Source organism: Photinus pyralis, unplaced genomic scaffold (assembly GCF_008802855.1).
Source record: "Photinus pyralis isolate 1611_PpyrPB1 unplaced genomic scaffold, Ppyr1.3 Ppyr1.4_LG3b, whole genome shotgun sequence".
Taxonomy (NCBI): domain Eukaryota; kingdom Metazoa; phylum Arthropoda; class Insecta; order Coleoptera; family Lampyridae; genus Photinus; species Photinus pyralis.
In genome coordinates, this window is record NW_022170510.1 from 1,808,792 (window position 1) to 1,820,993 (window position 12,202).

The 12,202-nt window shown below is 37.2% G+C and overlaps 1 protein-coding gene across 2 annotated transcripts; it reads right to left on the reverse strand.

Annotated features, from left to right (window-relative positions):
• Positions 1-3,735: 3,735 nt before the first annotated feature.
• LOC116167410 (venom carboxylesterase-6-like) lies at positions 3,736-7,247 on the reverse strand. Of its 2 annotated transcripts, none has more exons than XM_031482766.1 (10): positions 6,114-7,247; positions 5,660-5,850; positions 5,469-5,612; positions 5,091-5,421; positions 4,847-5,043; positions 4,633-4,798; positions 4,405-4,580; positions 4,211-4,361; positions 4,037-4,166; positions 3,736-3,982 (listed from the first exon to the last, which is right to left on the reverse strand). In XM_031482766.1, the coding sequence occupies exons 2-10, from the start codon at positions 5,846-5,848 to the stop codon at positions 3,802-3,804; spliced, it is 1,665 nt and encodes a 554-aa protein (XP_031338626.1). In that variant the 5' UTR covers positions 5,849-5,850; positions 6,114-7,247; the 3' UTR covers positions 3,736-3,801. The 2 variants fall into 2 exon arrangements, with proteins under 2 accessions (XP_031338626.1, XP_031338625.1); XM_031482765.1 differs by lacking the exon at positions 6,114-7,247 and adding an exon at positions 5,903-5,977.
• Between the last annotated feature and the right edge of the window lie 4,955 nt (positions 7,248-12,202).

A 12,202-nucleotide genomic window follows, 5' to 3' on the forward strand; every position in this document is an offset into this window, starting at 1 on the left:
AACTTTCAACACTAATCAAAGTAGAGATATTAGATTATTGAGAACAGAAATTTTGTATGCATACCAGGAGTCTCTTTACCATAGTTTTTCGCTTCAGTTCTTATCAGATAAATCAGCATGGTCAAAATACAAATATATCTTCACAAGAGGAGGTATAACGTTGCTACCCCTAATAAACTTCAACCCGGGACGGTGCGCCCCTACGCTAAACCACTGCTGTGATGGCTACTAGCAGCTTTATTACTGCAATCACTTCAAAAGGCTTGCACGATAAATAAATAGCTTCGAGTGCCTTTGTAAAGCACAAATTGGAGACATTTAATTTACAAACTCCCTTCTCATAATAATCCTTTCATAAATAATTAACTTTTGGACGTTTATGTTTTCATTGGTCAAGTGAAAGCGTCTTGAAAATGAGAATGTGGGGAAATTGACTCAGTAATAATTTTAAACAAAACTAATTAAAAGGTCCGTTAGCTATTAACGTACCTATGTCGGATCGAACAAATACCATTTGCTGATTAAAGAAATCTTTGCGCAGCAGTAGTACTTCCTATTGAAAGTTAGCAACTAATTTCATATTTTTTTATATTATATATTACTCGTATATAAACTAATACAAACAGCTACAATATTTATTACTTTATTCATTTCCTCCAGTAAAATAAATCTGGGCATGTTCTTCACCCAGGCGCCGAATTTGTCCAAATAATTGAGCTCCATATCTCAAAAGTCTGATATACAATCTTACCTATCAATAAACAAATAACATTGAACTGGAATTACAATAAACATTGGATCGTTAAAATTGAGCAAGTATAGAGATTTTTAATTCCACATTCGATAATAATCAGTCATGTAAGTTTAACTACGGAATTTTATTTAATACAACTAATTAACAATAAATTTATAACAATCTTAAAAAGAATTAATGTATAACAGTAATTATTATTTATCACTTACATAACTTAACGTAACTCAAGTGCATCAAAGTCAAAAGACCTGAACTGAAATACGCTACAATTTGTTTATAGAGTAAATGACAATGGTTCTAGAAGGATTTGGAATATATGTACTATGAATATATAAAGCGAATTTGTGATTAACTTGTTTAATTTTGTGGGAAATTCAAAAACAATGACGGTTTACACTATAGCGCAAGGAGTGGAAATTGTTTCGATTTTTTTTTAAATGGCGATTCTGCCTTCAAAAATTCGCTTCCTTGCTTGTGCACTTATTGCACTTATGTCAGATGTTCTTTTCTGACACAAGCTCTTAGTTATTTCAACTTCAACGCCTACTTAATAAAGGGCCCTTCAAATCCATTTAAATCGAGTTTTCTCTGGAACTACTGATCGGATTTGAAAAATAAAAACAGTTATGAAAACATAATAAACAGTCCTTTCGACCTATCTAACATTTACTACCCCTTCCTATTTAAAATTTTTGGGGTGCGATTCACCCCCTTCTCAGGGTTAAAGTTATGTAAGTAGTATTATTTAATTTAACTCTCCCCCTCAAAACTAAAATTGTAGTTGGCAAAATTGGCATTGACTGTTTTTAGTGGGCCACCCTGTATACAACGGACGAAAGGATAGGAATTCAAGGACGGTGTCACGTTGTGTAATTTTTAGGTACCCCGACACAGGGCTGTATCATGGAATCTGGTTGTCATTCAAGGTAATGTTCTCGGTCCCTTCCAAATGAGGCCGGTTAAGTTTAACGCCCATAAAAGGACCCTAACGTAACGTGAGGTCGGCAGGATTACATACCATACCAGAATTGACGTTATCGATAGTACATGCAAGTATGATGGGAAAAATTAAATAGAAATTAACATTAGTAAATGAATAAAACGGAAAATAAGCGGAACAGTAATTCAGTAACAGTAATAAATAATTAAGACTCTGGAAAAGTATCGTCTGGAATACAACGCAATACGGTTCTGGATTAATATCTGGTTATGAATTCTGGTATGTTAGTGAGTTTTGGCAAAGCGGTTTTCAAATAAAATCCCTTCGTTGCCAATTTCAATATTTTCCTTACAAGGTGGAGGTGACACTGGTCCAGGTCCAGGGACTGGTTGGATCTCGGCCATTGCAAGTTCGTGCCGAGATTACCTATACTGAAGTACGTTTAGGCGGCATTTTTAGCGCATTTCCACAAAAAAAATGCCCTATTGTGGTCACTTTGTCTGTCCGTTCGTCCGTCCGTCCGCCCGTCCGTCCGTCCATCTGGACGCTACTAGTTCTTTATCTTAAGAGCCTTTGTTCTACTTTTTGGCTATTTTGTTCGTTATGGTGTCGAGGCTTGCACCAAGGAAGGAATTTTTTTGCGTTTATTGCTAAAAAAGTTATTGTAAAAAAACTAAAAAACCATTTTTGACATGTTTCATAATTTTACACGTTTGCCGTTTATTAACGATCCTAGAGATCGTTTATAATTTTGTATTGCTGTCTGTCGTCTGTTTGTTGGTCTGCCCGTCTGTTCCTTTGTCTCTCTGTCCATCTATCTGTTCGTGTGAACGATAACTTTGTTTAGAAATGTCCGATCGCTTTGAAATTTGGTACAAATGTTCTTAGTTAAAAGTAAAATTAATGCTTTTCAAAATTTGTTTTGCGTATGCGCAATCTAATTTTTTCAATTGGTAAGGTATTTAAATGGAATTTTGTATGTATAAGCACCTCGAATAAAAGTAAAACTAATGCCGAATCAAGAAATTTGTTTTGCGCATGCGCAATCTAATTTTTAGCGCATTTCCACCAAAATTATAAAAAAATACGCCATTGTGGCCTCTTTGTCTATCCGTCCGTCCATCTGTACGTCTGTCCGCCCGTCCGGTCGCTACTAGTTCTTTATCTTAAGAGTTATTGTTCTACTTTTTTCGCTATTTGGTTCGTTATGGTGTTGACACTTGCACCGAGGAAGGATTTTTTCTGTGCCGCTTAAGAAAAAGTTATAGTAAAAATCTATGTTTTTCATGTCCGTGTGCAATTTTGCGTTGTCCACGATAACTTTTGTATTTGCGCAGTCCAATTTTCCTTTGTTAAGATATTTAAATGAAATTTTGTATGGAGCACCTCGAATAAAGGTAAACTAATTCCGAATCAAATAAATTTGTTTTGAGCATGCGCAATTCGATCCGACTAAAAACATGCAATACAATAAATGTTGCGCATGTCCAGACCCACATTCGCTATGTGTGAACCAATTCTTCTATAATTTTAGGATAGGATTATTGTTAGAAACTGAAATTGAAGTAGCAGGTCAAAAATGGATTGCACATATGCAACTCTAACTTTCTTACCTAACCTTACAAATGAGAAATGAATGCCAGTGGAAATGAGCTTTTTGTAAATCGTTTACGATTACTTTTTTGACTTGTTGTGGTTGTACTGGTTGGGGTTATGTGCGACACTTCTTCGTTAGATATTGATCTCCACATCTGGGTGTTTGCCTGCCTGCTTTGAGAATTCCTCTGGGAGGGGGTAGCACTCGTCGATGTGGTAAATTTGGGGTGGACTGTGCCCATTTCGTTCTCATAGGAATATTCTAGATTTCTTCGTCCTCTTCTGTTCGGCGCCGAAAGTGCGCTTTCCCTCGTTGATTCAGAGGTATCCGAAGACGCACCCTCGGCGACAATTAATTCTCGATTGGAACAAAAAACAGGTTCAGCCTTTTAGCTCTACCCGACGCGGAACTTGAGAGAGGGGTCGTTTAAAAGAATACAATTCGTGTGGGTGATATTATAATAAGAAACAAAATTATGCTCAATCAAATAGTACACAAGTTGCCGTTACGTTATAAGTTTTCTATTTCTGGAAAAATAGCGAATTTCTTCCAAAAGCGATAGCGTTCTTCGTACAAAGCCTCCTCCATCTTAATTTTGGTAGGTCCCATAATCGACAAATATTTAAATGTATTATTTTGAATCGGTTCCCATTTTACGGCAACTGGCTCGCTTCTTCCGGGCGTAGGATTGCTAAATAATTACCCAATTACAGTGGATGCTATTTAAAACTACTGGCAACCTTACCCAAAGCTGGCGAAGTTGTAGAGTAGCGTTGTCACTACGTGATTCATGTTTAGATCGGTTTGCGTTGATTCGTAGTCGTCAAAAAGTTCGTTGCTGAGGGAGTAAATCAAATCATCGCAATGACAAACCCCTGTAAACATATAATAAGGCTACGTTTGTCAAAACACCACCCACCGTAGTCATATGTCGGGTTACCAAAGTAGATGGATACACTTTTGCTACCCCTGTACCCGAAAAGATAAAAGTAGACAGGACGAGTCGAGTATTTTGCATGTAGTTCGCTACCGGCCCTTTGTGGGTAGTAAAACAACCCATCGGTAAAAAGCTATCAAAATAATAATATCACACCCTTAAATTGGTTTACTTACATCTGTTAGTTGCGATTTTGTGTTAGAATCAATTGACCTATTTTGGAAGTAGAATGCCCTAATCATCTGGGATGCCGCTCCCTTCCAGCTCTGATCATCATAATAGAACATTACTGGGGCCAAATCCGTAAATTCGCTATCCATCTGATTAACTAAGGCGTCATCATCATAGATTGCTGGAACAACAGTAAATGAGACGGTCGAAGTATTAAGTATAGTTGCACCTACCAGCCGACTTAATGGCACCGTCCTCCGTCGTTACTCCGTTCATGTAGGGTACATGGTTGAACTTTCCAGATTTAATGATGTGAAGGGGATGGTCACTTATAAAAGATCCATGCAGTTTTGGTTCAATAACTGGTCTGTAAGGGATGCTTTTCTCGTAGCTGAACTCCTAAAAGTAGACTGACTGGGGAGTTGTTTGACGGATGGTGTGGTATACCATTGATTTATAAACTAATTCAACTATATCACGTTGGTCGACTGTCTGTAAACATTTGATTATTAATGCACTGGATGATGTAGTACAATTAAAGGTTTTCGCTAGCTTTATAGCTTGCGCTTTTGCCTCGCCACGTTTTGCCATCGCCCAAGAACTCGTGGCTATTCCGCTACTGGAGATGGCGTAATGAAACAATCCTAAACATTAAAAGATAAAACAAGTAGAAACGCCACAAACCGCCCACCTTTACTAAGCGGGGATAGTATATGATAATAAACGCTTGCGCCACCCGCTGAATTTCCAAAAATCGTTACTTTGCCGGAATTTCCTCCAAACCTAATGATATTATCTTTCACCCATCGCAACGCTAAACTTTGATCCTTCAATCCGTTATTTCCTGGCAGTACGCTGTCTTCCAAACTTAAAAAGCCCAAAGCCCCTAATCTATAATTAATTGTGACCAAGACAAGGTCCTTATCTAATAGAATATCAGGTCCGTACAAATCAGGATTTCCACTGTCGCTGGTGAAAGCTCCACCGTGGATGTACACAATTACAGGTAAAAGCTTGCGAGTCTAAAATATCATATTTGTACTAACTAACTTAGTTTGCACGTACTTACCGTGGGAGTATACACGTTAAGGTACAAACAGTCTTCTTCCACAAACACATTAATGCTATCGTAAAATAAGTCCTTCTGCGGGCAATAGGCATGCGGGCCTGTGGCATCCAAAACACCTCCCCAAGCTCTTGCCGGGGTCGGCGGCTACATTATAAGTACAAATTAGTATCGCTGAGATTTACATACGGTACCTGAAACCGTCGATCTCCAATAGGAGGTTCTGCATATGGAATGCCTTGGAAAGCTAGGATCGATCTTCCACCCCAGGTCTTCCTTAGCGATCCCCGTAGTGTTCCTTGCTTGACTCGAACAAGCAGATCAGCTTCTTGAGTCGTCACAAAAATTGGAAGGATAATTAGCAAAAGTAACCGCCATATCATTTCTAGAACACATTAATAGTACCAAAACGGAAAGCCACTAAAATGTTATGGTACCTCGTGCCATTCATGCATAATGTAGTAAAATTTAAATGGTACTGAGCAGGTTAATTTTCTTAGAACAATAGATCCTGAAATTTCTCGTAACAACAAAAAAACGTTCGTCACGTGAGTAGCTACGATTAACGTTTTTTTGCCATTCTTATTGGGGAAAAGCAACGAAAAGGTTGTAATCTAATTACACCAATAAATTATGCCATTAAATTACCTTGCGGTATTTCCAAGATGACTAAGAAGCTGCAAGAAATGAATGGCGAGGTTGTAAAGATGTCCTTGATTGCCAAATTCTCGACGTGATTCCGTACAGGTACCAAGAATCAACAGATGCGGCATTTTGACATTGCGCCGTGCTGGAGATGGTCCAGGGCATCTTACCTTGAAAGTTTCTGGCGGTATATTATCGCTTCCGCCGTTTATAAAAAAAAACAGAAAAATAATTTCGTCCTTGATCTAATACAAGCGATTATTTTCTGTAGATAGTCAGTAATTACGTAAAATTACCTCTATAAAGCTCGTATCATACAAATTATCAATCATTATACGTTAATTTATAATGTCTTAATGATATCTAACCACAAATCTTTTTTTATTGCATGCTTTAATGTTACTAGGATTACAATTATCTGTAAGTGTAGGACTTGGTTATTTCTTGCGTGTCAGTCAGGAAGTAATACTCAGGATGGACTATCAATGACGGGGTAACTGTGGTCTCGTTACATACTGGAAATGGTTAAATTGGACTCGGGCTTCCTGAAAAAATCTCACCAATTCTCACTAACACAAAATTGCAATACTGGTGCTGCTAATAAATGGCCACCTCATATTAAACGAAAATTTTAAAAACAACACAATATATCTACATATAAGAAATAAAACACACAGTCCTGTTTTAACTAGGAGGAAAATCAACTAAGATGAACCACCTAAAATTTTAAAGATAATGGTTTTACACTAGCAGGCCACATCCAGGAAATGATGCCATAATTAATGCTACTGGGTTGAGTGGAAGATCAAACTTAGTAGTTGCTTGAATTCAAACAGTGAGCAGTTATTCCAGTTCTCTTTGGAGATTATGTGTGATCTTTATTTTTGTTTATTTTGAACATCATATAATTATGCAAAGTTATTTTCCATAAATGGATTATTATGTGTGGCCGAACTCAAGACCGATTTGGTATGAAAACGCGATCTGGTATTTGAGGGTTAAAATGGTCTGCTGTTTACAGAACCAAAGTTCTGGCTTCAACTGTTAAAAGTCCTTAATTAGGGTAAATTATTAATTACGAAGCTGCCACTCCAAATTTATCTAAATTACTCCAATGCACGTTCATCGAGTTCACTGAGAAATGAAATATAAGTCAAATACATAAAGACAAGCAAAAAAGAATAATTAATTCTTTCAGCTAAATTTAATGTAATTTACACTAGCTGCTCGTATATTTGGGCAAAACTTAATTCCAATTAGAAATAATGACATTTACCGGACGCCTTATTTCGCATGGCTTAGTTTTTAATTAATTAGGTATAATTAATGTTGGCATAATCTCGCGAAGGCTACATTTTTAAGTAACACAAAGTGTTGAATATGAGCGTAACACATGATTGGCAAAATTTTAATTAAGCCCTTAGTGGTTGATCTAAGATGCAGTCATCTCAAGGCAATTAAACCACGTCGCAAGTTTTGTGAATTATAAAAGCTACGTGCAATTCACTTAATCAGTGCCAAATGGAAAGATATTACCTTCCAGCAATATAAAATTTGAACTTAACAGTATTGCACATTTGTACTAACTTCACTTGTTCACTTTCTTTACAAGTGTTTGGATTTAAAAATAACTAACAAAGACACATAAATTATTATTTACCCACACCCCGAACGGGTCGCTTATGTTTAGAGACTTTAAGGTGGCCATATCAGCCTAGAAGATTTAACGGAAGTCCGCCATTAGTATTTTTTAGGATTTTTTGAATTTCCGTCAGATTTTAATGGGTTTTATAGTCTTCTGTGTATTTTGATTTTGCACGACAATTAATACGAGTTTCAAGTTCCCATTGCAGGTCCTTCAGACCACGCCGCTTCACGGTAATCGTGTAAAATGGCATTCAGGTGAAATAAAGCGTAGGGGGAATTGCTGAACATTAACATTCCCCCTCAATTCCGAAATCATAAAACATCAAACATCGTTCTGTTGGTTTTATTTCCAACCTGTTCGCTCGTGAGGCTATAAAATCAACTTCCTTGTCGCACATTACCTTTCTTTGCTTGCTTATTCTTGGGACACTCGAATTGGTGGTGCCCTCGGACACTCCAGCCGAAGCACTTGTAGAGAAACTTCTCGGGTAACTTATTTGGAGGAAACATTTAGGGAAATTTCTTTTCTTACTGTTATGACTCAAGGAAGTGTTGAACTTCGATGGGCTCACTTTCCATCCATTACTTTGGATTTCAGCTCCTCGCTCAGTGACTTACCTTCTATAAAGTCGAGTGTTGTCTTGGCAGTTTTCTTCCTGGACCCATAACCTATAGAATGGCATTCAGATCAAATTAAGCAATACCAAGTATTTAATTATGAAAGTAAAAACACCCAGGGTACAATGAACTTTTTACAATGTCAAACATACTAAAAGATACAATACAAATCACTGCGCCATCTGGAGCATTGAATCTTAAAATGGTAAATATAACAGGGGCGTATTAAGGAAATAATTGGGGAATTGCTGAACATTAACAATCCGTTCCTCTCAATAAAGGATAGGACCCTGTTTAACCTTCGTTTCTTCGCCCTCCCCGGTTCCAGATAACTGTTCCCAAGGAACTCATGTTGGTCTCTGATCAAGGCGTCACAGTAACGGACCACATGCTCGGTATCTATCTCGCCATAGAACCTGCAGCTGGGATCCTTCACAAGCCCCATGTTATTCAGGCGATAGTGCCCCGTGAGAGCGCCGGTGATTTTGCTAATCTTATCCAGACCCTTGTGTTCATTGAGTCTGGAATTGACTGGTAATCCAATTTTTAATCCTGGCCCTGACAACGGAGGGAGCAATTTCTAGCGCATGTTTCTCCCTGGTAGGTGGAGTGACTTCTGAGTTGTACAGGAGATAAGACTCGATTCATCTACGGAAATAAATGCAAGTTCTAGTCGAAGTCAAAAACCGCCAGACGAGTCAAAACATCTTCCTCGACCACTAAGGGCGTCAGTAGTAATCCAAACGCCTCTTGGAGGTTACTCCGCGGTAGAGCGTTAAAAAAACGCGAAAATTTCTGATTGGATTCAAGTGTGTTACCCATTGTAAAATAAACGTTCCGAGAGGAATATTTAACCCAGTAGTACTATCGTGAAAACAACAGTTTTGTTTCTACCCTCTCTTGTTCTGGGTCCTTAACAGGCTGTGCAATTACAATTACGTATTCAGAACTATCAAAAAAATGAAGGTACCAATGGAGCCCCCCCCCCCCCTCCCCACATAAATCGGGGTTAGGGTGACGGCTTTAATTAAAAAGCGGAAGTTAAAAGAGACAAATTAACACTGATAGTGAGCTGTACCATAGGGAAACCATCGATTCTAGAAACCGCTAAAATTAAGGTAACGCAAAATTTTTGGTTTGTGTAAAAACAACGATCGGTTCTCTTAAAGAAATTGTAACAAATTTTGATCAGAAAAATTCTTAAAAGGCGTAGACTTACAGTATTTGTTGTACCCGTAAAACGTTTAAGTAAGAACAATGTAGGATAAGTGGAATTTGGGTCCCTGGTACCAGATTATTGATTATTCAGGAAGTAAAAAGGCCAATATTTCCATAAGGTGATTGAATTAGAATTTGTATTTGAGCTAGGCGTCGCGTCGGTCAGGAAATACCTTTAATAAAGTTTATTATTGCAGTATAAAGTTAATTGTAATTGATACGATCAAGAGTTTTCAATCCTTGTGTTGTAAAAAACAGTTACGAGGACCGTAATTTAAAAACATAATAAAAACATGTTACTAAAATAGTTCGACTTGGAATTTACAAAGGCTTTTCCTTTCGATTTTGAAATATTGTAGAGTTTTGCTTATTTACTGAGTTGATTTACGTCTTTACCTTATTTAAAATTACAACTGTTCCCCAAATAAGTGGTGAAATTATCCCTGTTATTGAGGTCTTCTGACGTATATTAAAGGAAATTTTGCTATTAGTATCTTTGGGTTGTTTATCCTTGGAACCATTAATCAAGGGTTGTAAAGTTCCACATATATCAGACTTGCAACGTAATACGGGCTACCGAACTCAGATCAATTGTCTTGTGGACGGGAAATTCTTTCACAGGTAATGCTAGTAATTACTGCCGTATTTTATTTTCCAGGTTGTGTAACTAAAAACCAAATGCATTATGCATTAGACGAGATGAGGATTAAATCGAAAATCTGTCACCAGACACATTTTGATATAGGTGAATCTAAAAACAACTCTTTCGTGCTGCACCACATGCATTTAAATGAACTATAAACTTAAACCTTAAATGGCAGTTTACTGTTCAAACCGGGAACAAATTATACTTCTCTCGCTTTATCTTAAAATTTCAGTCTACAGAACAATCTTCCTAACGATTTGCCGATGTTTTGCAGCTTTAGTCCAAATCGTATTATTTGATTCTATCTAATTTACTGCATTCGAGTGGCGATTTAAAATTTCGAACACGCTCTTATAACCCGTTCGGGTTTCATTTGAATTCGACTGCAAAATGCACATATAAGGGGCTCAAACGCGTTTATAATTATTATGAATGGCACTGTGGGGATGGGCGTAATCCTTACCGGATATTAAAATCTCTTAGAGTATTTCTATCTAATGCGCATCCTAAAATTATTAAGTACCTGGATTATAAGTTCAGGAGAGACCGGCGCTTCCATGGATACAAGCAACACCTTCATAACCTTCCTCGCCAAGATTTTCAAAAACATTAATCTTTCGTTTGTGGGGCAAGTTCATTACTTCTTCGAACTTTACGTAGCATAATAATAAGTCTCCCAGGGCAATAAATTTTAGGCTGCACTGTGTCAATTTTATCCTGTTGACACTAGTAATGGAAATTGTATTTTTTCCATTGCTGTCCTTAAACTATGAGCTCAAAAGTTCCTCATTGGTGTATTGTTTTGAGTCGGTATTCACCACCCTCAGCTTTTGAACTCGTTCCTAAAGTAATTTTCAAAAAATAGACTGATAACTGCACTTTAATTTATCACATAAAAGATGAAAAGGCACTAATTTCCAATTCATGTTTATATCGCATCTAAAATCTAAAAATATCTTGCTAACATCGTGCCAAATAACACCTTAAGAATTAGTTCCATTTTTGAGCATATTTCAGAAAGCAAGGTCGATCCGAAAAAGGCACAACGTGCATGCACCCTTTTTCCCAAGGAAGATAATTCAAAAGAAACTTCCGACCGAGGGATTACAAAAAATTTCTGGTATTTCTAAGGGTTCTAAGGGGGAATTTTAATAATGGACATAATCAAGTTTAGTGTTTTTCTCCTTGGAAATCGTGGGGTTAACTCGAACAACAAACTTTACCGTACAAATTGGAAAACTGGACGGAAAGCAATTTTAAAATGGTTGTTTTCGTTTTATGTATAATAAATAGGAGTATTCTTTTTCCATTAGTGCTATGGATGGTAGTAATGCGGTCATCACAAACGTTATTAAAACAAAAACGTAGATAAAACGTGTGTTTAATCTCTTGTTTACCCCAACCCTTCCATGGGCATATTTAACACCGTTCGTGCTGATATCAGATTGTATAAAAAAGGTAGTACATTATTCGTACAACCGAGATTAAATTTTAATCGATTGGTTATTACAGGATTCCATTTATTACATCGTTATAAGTTAGGTTGGGCTCGCTAAAAACTTGGAGCGTATTACAATTTAAGGCGTGTTTTTCATTATCATCCAGCAATTCGCCTGTTATTAGATTTTAGACAGAGCTGAAGGCAACTGCAAAAATCGTTAGAATTACGAAACGGTGCGGTATGGGTATATGCTTCGTATACGTTGTCAGATTCCTTGCTGCAGATAAAATAAAGTGGAAACGTCACATTCACAAATGTTACAAATTTGTTGAGTATAACAGGAAACTTTTGACGCGATAACGGTTTACATACTAGAGGAATGTAAATTTTGCTTCATTGGCGTGAATTACGGAAGCATGTCAATTCCAGACAAAACACCCTCTGTTATTGAAAAGTTTTATCTAAGGTTGTACAGCCGCATCCCTACTCATTCCATATTGCTGTGTGAACCACCTGGTCCCC